This window comes from Brassica napus, chromosome A8 (genome assembly GCF_020379485.1).
Source record: "Brassica napus cultivar Da-Ae chromosome A8, Da-Ae, whole genome shotgun sequence".
NCBI classification, from domain to species: domain Eukaryota; kingdom Viridiplantae; phylum Streptophyta; class Magnoliopsida; order Brassicales; family Brassicaceae; genus Brassica; species Brassica napus.
In genome coordinates this window covers 6,222,874-6,231,134 of record NC_063441.1, presented here as the reverse complement: position 1 = coordinate 6,231,134, position 8,261 = coordinate 6,222,874, and the positions used below count along the sequence as shown (strand labels likewise).

At 30.0% G+C, this 8,261-nt stretch overlaps 1 protein-coding gene across 1 annotated transcript; it reads left to right on the top strand.

Moving 5' to 3' along the window:
- The first annotated feature begins 551 nt into the window (after positions 1–551).
- On the top strand, positions 552–7,518 carry LOC106359025 (L-ascorbate oxidase homolog). Its single transcript, XM_048738495.1, has 8 exons — positions 552–850; positions 1,093–1,202; positions 4,198–4,468; positions 5,774–5,873; positions 5,962–6,307; positions 6,397–6,762; positions 6,851–6,929; positions 7,033–7,518. The coding sequence occupies exons 1-8, from the start codon at positions 707–709 to the stop codon at positions 7,243–7,245; spliced, it is 1,629 nt and encodes a 542-aa protein (XP_048594452.1). The 5' UTR covers positions 552–706; the 3' UTR covers positions 7,246–7,518.
- The last annotated feature ends 743 nt before the right edge of the window (positions 7,519–8,261 follow it).

Sequence of the window (8,261 nt, the reverse complement as noted above, 5' to 3'; positions counted from 1 at the left end):
TATAATTACATGTTTAAAATAACTAAATGATACTTATAATACCTAAATTAATTTAAATATCTATTGATTCTTTATCCAAATATTTAAGCTAAGCCAATTTTTATGTTAAATTTAAGTATTTTGGCATACATTATTCAAATTTATATATTATATTTAATTTTATTTTTAGATTTTGAAAATTTTAATTTAAGTATGGACTTTAATTTTTGAAAAAAAAAATAATTAGGTTATTTGAATCCAAGCTACCAAACCTGCAAAGATCTAAACCGAACCAAACTTTCAAGGATCGGAATTGAACCAAATGATACTCGAATGTCCACCTCTAATCAAATGTAAAAACGGTTATTGATAATAAAAGGTATATTATTTATAATATTAAAGTGTAATATATTTTTAAAAAAATTCAATCCGCGTAGGACACGGATTATTATCTAGTTTTCTTGATATAAAGGAATTAGACTCGTCGACAAAAAAAAAGGAATTCGATTATTTTAAATTTGTAAGTCAACGCAGTAAATTCAAAATTTCTTGGCTTTTATTCATTTTGTCCAGTTTAGTTAGGAACCCCTCTAGCTCCCACCCTCCCGACGCACTTAAATTTACATAACTCAGTGTGTGTCTACTCATCTCTCTCTCTCTCTCTCTCTCTCTCTCTCTCTCTCTTCACCATTAGAAACGCCGTCATTCAACTCTCTCTCATTCAAAAATGATGGCAGTGGGCAGATCCGGAGGCACCGTCCTATTGCTCTGCTACTCATTCTTCGCCTTGGTCACTGCCGAGAGTCCTTACCGATTCTTCGACTGGAATGTAACATACGGTGATATTTATCCTCTCGGTGTTCGTCAACAGGTCTTCTATTAGCTCTTCTGTTAAAACGAGCAGAGTACAATATTACTTTATTTTTTAAAAGAGTATTTTCCTAAAGAGTATTTTCCTACTATTTCTTGTGTAAAGCAACGTTATGGCTCCCTGGATCGTTTTATTGGTTGGTTGACGAAAAGTAACTTTTTTTTTGTTACCCTGAAGGTTAGATCTAGTGAACTGAATCAGTCAAGAATACTAATTTTTTAAAATTTTTTTTATGGAAATAGGGAATACTGATTAATGGACAATTTCCGGGACCCGACATTCACAGTGTGACAAACGACAATCTCATCATTAACGTACACAACAGCTTAGACGAGCCTTTCTTAATATCCTGGTAACGACCATACTTCATTTTTTCCGAATAACAACCTTATATATGCCCTTCACATCCAGAAAAGGAAAAAGAAAGTTGTAGGTTATACATGTACTATTTTGAACAACAGATTATACATGGAATTAACATACAATAATAATCCGTGAGAGCAGTTTTGCTCCACGTTTTCTTCATTTTCTTTAAGTAGCCACTTCATCTTTTTGTCATCTAAAAATTCGAGTTTTCCAGCAACGTAAATAAACTGGTAGTCGCGATTCGTTAGACTTAACCCCCTCTCACTCTGTTTCGATAAGCAGTTTTAGCTGACATTAAAAATTTTGTTACTTTAAAAAAAAAATTACAAAGTTGCATCGAAAAGTTGCATTGAAATGTGAAAACTACTTATATTTTAATACAGATACAAACTATTATTTTTTCCTGTCACTATTATAGTCAGGGCCGTCTTTTATCACGTGCAAGTGGTCCAAAATTTTAGAAAATCCATAATTTTCTTATAATAATAATTATAGATTTAAAATCATATATTTATAAAAAAATTAGATAACAATATTTGAATAAATATAATTTACAGTATATCATAATTTAGTTATCAAGCAAAATCATACTATCAATGTGATTCGATAGAACTAAAGTAAAGAAAAAAAAAGTTAAGAGAAAATGGAAAAAAAGTTAGTGTAAATGTTATTATTCTAGTAAATTACTGAATAAAATTAAGTAAGTGTTTTTTCTCATTTGATAGTAAATAAACTAAAAATAAAACATTATTTTCACTTAATTAGTACTCCCTCTGTTTCTTAATGTTACATATTCTAGCTTTTTCACACATTTTAATAAAACACATTAAATTTGCATAATTTTCTATATTTATCTTTGTTTTATAATTTTAAGTCAATAAAAATTCAGTAAGTGCAATTAAGTTTTTTGAAATTTGCAATTAAGTAATAAAACATGTCTTGAAAATGTATAAAGTGGATCTTTTTAAAACAATTTTTTTTCTAAAATATGTAATATTAAAGAACATAGTGAATATGTTTTTAGTGGAATTTGAAGTAATTAAAAATTAGAGTAAAAATAACTCTGAAAATGTTAACCAATCACATTCTATTCGATGACTACATTTATCACATTTTTTGACAAGACAAAAACAAAACAAAATTCCCTCTCATTAATGGCGGTTATCTTTGATTAATACCCCTAATAGATTTTTCGTTATCTTACAGATGCATGCCATTATGGATGGACCGTTTCCATTTTAAACCCATGTCTACATTTATCACACTCGCATGCTTTCCTACCGTAATAGCACGCTTTTCCACATATATTTATTCTAAAAATTGTATGAAAAGCACAATTTCAAAGTCGGCCTTTATTTTTTTCGCCAATTTCGCAAATTTCATGGATATATAAAAATAAAAATAATACTTATAACATATATATTTGATTATTAAATTTAACATAAAAATTAGTTTGGTTGAAATATAGTAACAGAATAGTATTATCTTCCACATTTTGCCACCTGTCTCCCTAATTCATTAGCTGTTTAACACCCGAACATGCCCTTTCGGTGAAACTTGTCGGCTGCATTAGAATGTCGTTGAAGTTACGTTGTCTTTAAGAAGGGCCCTACCCATTTCCACTAATTAGCCTATCTTCATGACATCATTTTTTTTCCTTTTTGACGTTCTATCGGTAAAGATTGATCGAATTATAGTGTTGGTAACTATGTACAAACTTTACTAAGATCATCTTCAGTGCATTCCTTTTTTTTTATTCTATATAACAGAAGAACTCTATGATGAAGGTGAGTTATCTATAATGTATTCTTTTATTTTTAAAAAAATATTTTTAAAAGATTTTTTTTTATTTTACAATTAACACTCTTTAACTTTTAAATGTTGATAATTAACTTATTCATTATATCTTTTGGAAATCTTTCATAAAAATAAAATATTATTTAATCTAAACATTTTATTACAAAAAATATTAAACAAAAATAATGAAACAAAGTAGACATTATCTGACCATCATTATTATTATACTTTTCTCATAAATAATCAATTAATGCATTATAAAATGAGAAATGAGATTTTTTTTTTTGATATTTTTGAATTGATTTAAAAACTTTTGGAATCGGTTATCTTCATTATTTGATATTTGAAGCAACCATCAATAAAATCAACAAGCTCCATGTCCATCCATTTCGTTTGAACAATATTCTAACGATCTTTATAAATCCAGAAGTAATTTACCAGAATATTAAGTTGTTTTAATATGTTGTATTAATTAATATTTAAGTTCAACTTAAATATGTTATCAATATGTAAATTTTATGTAGACTTTTTAATAATTAAACAATAATTAATAATTTTAGTTTTAAATATAAAATTTAAATATTATTTGTTAAAAAATTGGATTTAAAAAAAAAATAATAATAATATTTATTTATTTTATATATAACTGTAATAATTAAGAATATTATGTAAACAAAAAAATAATTAGGTCTTATATGTAAGATAATGTATTTGTATGTAACCATGTATTTTTAGTTATAATCGCAAAAAAAGTTAAAGAACTAATGTGTAAATAAAAAAGTATGCCTATATTATGAAGGAATGTTATTTCTTTCCCTAAATATAGAGGAGCAAATAACAATTTTTATTTTAGGAGAAGAAAAAGAGGTGAGAAAGAGTCAATTTTACTCTATTATAGTATATAAAGATAAATATCTGGGTGGGTTGGAGATGCTCTAAGCCAACATCATTTATAGAATTTAAATTGAAAACCATGTTATATAAAATTGTAATGTTATATAAAATATTGTATCTACAAATAAATTAACATGATAGTATTAGTTAGTAGCCCACGCAAAACCAGTTAGCAGATGTTATTTTGCAAAGAAAAAAACATTAAAACGACATTCTAAATTTTGGTTATTTGCTACATATGCTCTTATGTGTATTCGTTGCTATTTAACTGTTAAAAATGAATAAAACAGGAATGGAGTACAAAATAGGAGAAACTCTTATGTTGATGGAATGTATGGAACGACTTGTCCAATTCCACCAAGGACCAACTACACATATATTTTGCAAGTGAAAGACCAAATTGGAAGCTTCTACTACTTCCCATCCCTTGCATTTCATAAGGCAGCTGGTGGGTTCGGAGGCATCAGAATCCTTAGTCGTCCTGGAATTCCAGTTCCATTTGCTGACCCCGCAGGAGATTACACTGTCCTCATCGGAGATTGGTACAAATCTAATCACACGGTGAGTTTTGGTAAAAAAGCAAAACAAAACAAATTTCTTTCGCCAACAATAATATGAACCTGATCTGATTTTATAAAATTTGAACGTGTTTTACTTGTTTAACATGAACTTGACATAAAAGTAATTACTAACTTTAACATTAGTTATTTTAAATAGTTAAATGTGTTCTGAACAAAAAAAAGGTCAAATGTGGTGATAATAAAATTAACTTAAAGTACTTTTAAATTTCTTTTTTTGTTAACTATTACGACCGCCAAAAGAAAAAAACACAAAGTACTGTTAACTTTCTAATCTGTAAAATATAAATTTTAAAATAAAAAATATAAATATAAAAACTATATAAATTTTTAATGTATAAATAAAAAATAATAATAAGTGACTTCAAATAGCTCCAAAACATTTTTTTTTATTTCCAAACTAGTTCACAATATAATCAAAGCTACTAATTTATCCTTCATAAGAAAGATAAATGATAATTACATCATTTCCTATAAATTGTTAAATAAACTTTCTATTTTATGAAAGCATTCCTAAATTCAAATCAATTTTTTTTTAAAATTATGGAAAATTACATATATATATATATTGAAGAAACTTGTTCTAATTTCTTAATTAAAGAAAACTCATTTTCTAAAATATGTTGGAAATTCTAAACGATTATTTTGTTAAAAGCAAAAAATTCAAGAAAACAATTATTTTCAAATTTTTAAAACTTATTTATTTTATATATTTAATAAATAAGTAATTAAAATTATAAATCAAAATATGATTATTTTTTATCCATTAATGAAAACATGTTTTGAGATTTTCCCATAGAAACTGTTTAAAGAACAAAAACCAAAATAGGTTATTTAGGAGATTTTCCCTAATAAAAATAGTAATATTAATTTATACACAAATTCATATAAATAACTAAATCCGAATTTAATTTGTACTAGGTGTTATCCGCACATGCGAACAAAATCATGTTATAAATATTTATTATTATATTTATTATTAAAAATTACAGAATTTGATTGTTTTTTTAATTTACTTAGTGTTTATGCATCTTTTTATTTTTAACCTTTTACATTAACCACTGTGAGTGCTTGATTGCGAAAAATTATTTCGCAAAAATTTAATAGCATGAATTTACACATTTTCTCAACTTTTATTTTATAGGTTATATAATTATCACATGCGTATCCATATCATAATCTATAATGATATATTTTGATGACCTAGTCTATTATGACATATGTTATATTTTAATTGATCAAGTGCTTATACAAATAAAATTCTCTTAATATTTTGTATACTGCTCAGGATTTAAAGGCGCGTCTTGACAGAGGAAGGAAGTTACCATCGCCTGATGGTATTCTTATCAATGGCCGAAGCAACGGTGCTACATTAAACGTTGAGCAAGGTGTGTGGCATTTGATCTCGATTTCCTGTATTTCACTCGTTCAACACGTTTATTAATAATGTTTCAAAAACACGTTTATGCAATGTAGGAAAAACATACAGGTTGAGGATATCAAACGTTGGATTACAAAATTCTCTTAACTTCAGAATCCAAAACCACAGGATGAAGCTTGTGGAAGTCGAAGGGACACACACAATGCAAACCATGTTTTCGTCACTTGACGTTCATGTTGGCCAGTCTTACTCTGTTCTCATTACTGCTGACCAATCTCCTCGTGACTACTACGTGGTTGCTTCCTCTCGGTTCACCGATAAGATCATAACAACCACCGGCATTCTCCGATACAGTGGTTCGTCAACTTCAGCTTCGGGTCCAATTCCCGGTGGTCCCACCATTCAAATTGATTGGTCGTTAAACCAAGCACGTGCCATCAGGTACTCTTCTTGGCTCTTGCATAGGCAACTAAGTGTTTTAAGCTCCATATAGAGAATTGTAAAGATTTAGTGGTTTTGTTTTTTCGTAGAACCAACTTGACAGCCAGTGGACCAAGACCAAACCCACAAGGATCATATCATTATGGTCTAATACCGCTCATTAGGACTATTGTGTTTGGTAGCTCAGCGGGGCAGATAAATGGAAAGCAAAGATACGGTATCAATAGTGTGTCATTTGTGCCCGCGGATACACCTCTAAAACTTGCCGACTTCTTCAAGATAAGCGGGGTTTATAAGATCAATAGCATCTCGGACAAACCCACAGGGGGAGGTTTATATCTTGACACCTCTGTTTTGCAAGTCGATTATCGAACATTTATCGAGATTGTATTCGAGAACAAAGAGAATATCGTTCAAAGTTATCATCTCAATGGTTACTCCTTCTGGGTTGTTGGGTACATTTATCTTCACACCTTTTTATTTGGTAGTTTCTTTTTTTTTTGTTGACATTGTCTAAATGTGTTTTGATCGGATAACATACAGGATGGATGGTGGACAGTGGAACACAGGGAGCAGAAATGGGTACAATTTACGTGATGCAGTTTCCCGTTCAACTGTCCAAGTGAGGCAGTTTCCCGTTCTTATTGCCTCTTTTTCCTCAATCTAACACATTATTTTCTTTTCTTGTTCTAATTAAGAACATGACATATATATTTGGGATTCAGGTGTATCCAAAATCATGGACAGCCATTTACATTGCTTTGGACAACGTGGGGATGTGGAACCTAAGGTCCGAGTTTTGGGCAAGGCAGTATTTGGGACAACAGCTCTACTTGCGCGTCTTTACAACATCGACGTCCTTGAGAGATGAGTACCCTATCCCAAAGAACTCGCGTCTGTGTGGCCGGGCAAAAGGACGACATACTAGGCCCTTGTAAGAAAGACGTACGACCTTACGTGAAAATCGTATCGATACAGGTTTAAGTTATGTGTTATTCTCGCTAAGACTTGCAATATTATAATGAGAGAGGATGTAGTAATAATATAGTTTGAAATGATCTCAGCTCGAGGTCTCAATTGTTTTTTTTTTTCCTTTTTTCTGCTTAGACGAGGTCTCAATTGTTTGTGCTTCCAAATTCTCATTTTTCTGATGATGTATTTGTTATTGATGTTCTTATTATATATCTGGATATTTCTCTTGGGTTATGTCATTTTCCTCGAGTCGGATCACAACATGCATCTCTCATTCGTATGATCGTATATTCTTTCTTGAGAAACTGCAGCAGAAAATTCAACACCCGTTATTTATAAAAGGAAAGTTTACTCAAATATATAATATTTTAGGACAATTGACTAGAACTATACAAATCTTTTTTTTATTACTGACATTTTTTAAATACCAAGCGTGCCCTTTCTTTACGTTATGAGAAAAACGTATTTACAAGAATGCCATTACTTTTTTATGACACGTAATCAAAAATCCGCCGCCACGTAGGAATTCAGTTCCGTGTTTTCATTAAGTCGGCTGTAAAGAGCTATATACGTCGTTACAACTGAGTTATTGCTACGTTGCGGCTGAATTAAACAACGCGTCTGACTTAAGAGAAAACAGCAGCTGACTTAAGAACATAAATCAGCCGTTAGTTACGGCTGATTTACAGAAATCTGGCTGTTTTATGGGATAACGGCTGACTTACGTACACAAATTAGGGCTGACTTATACATCGACAGTTTGATTTCTGAAAAATTTGGCTGAGTTGTAGTTAAGACACGACTGAGTTATGTTTCTACGGCTGAGTTAATGAACATCGACTGGCTGAGTTATTGAATTTACGGCCGACTTATGAGATTTTGTTACTGCTGAGTTATATTTAATCAGCCGTCATTAGATGGATTAATAGTAAACTCAGCTTATTTACGGCTGACTTATTAGCGAAAGATTAATTACTAGAAT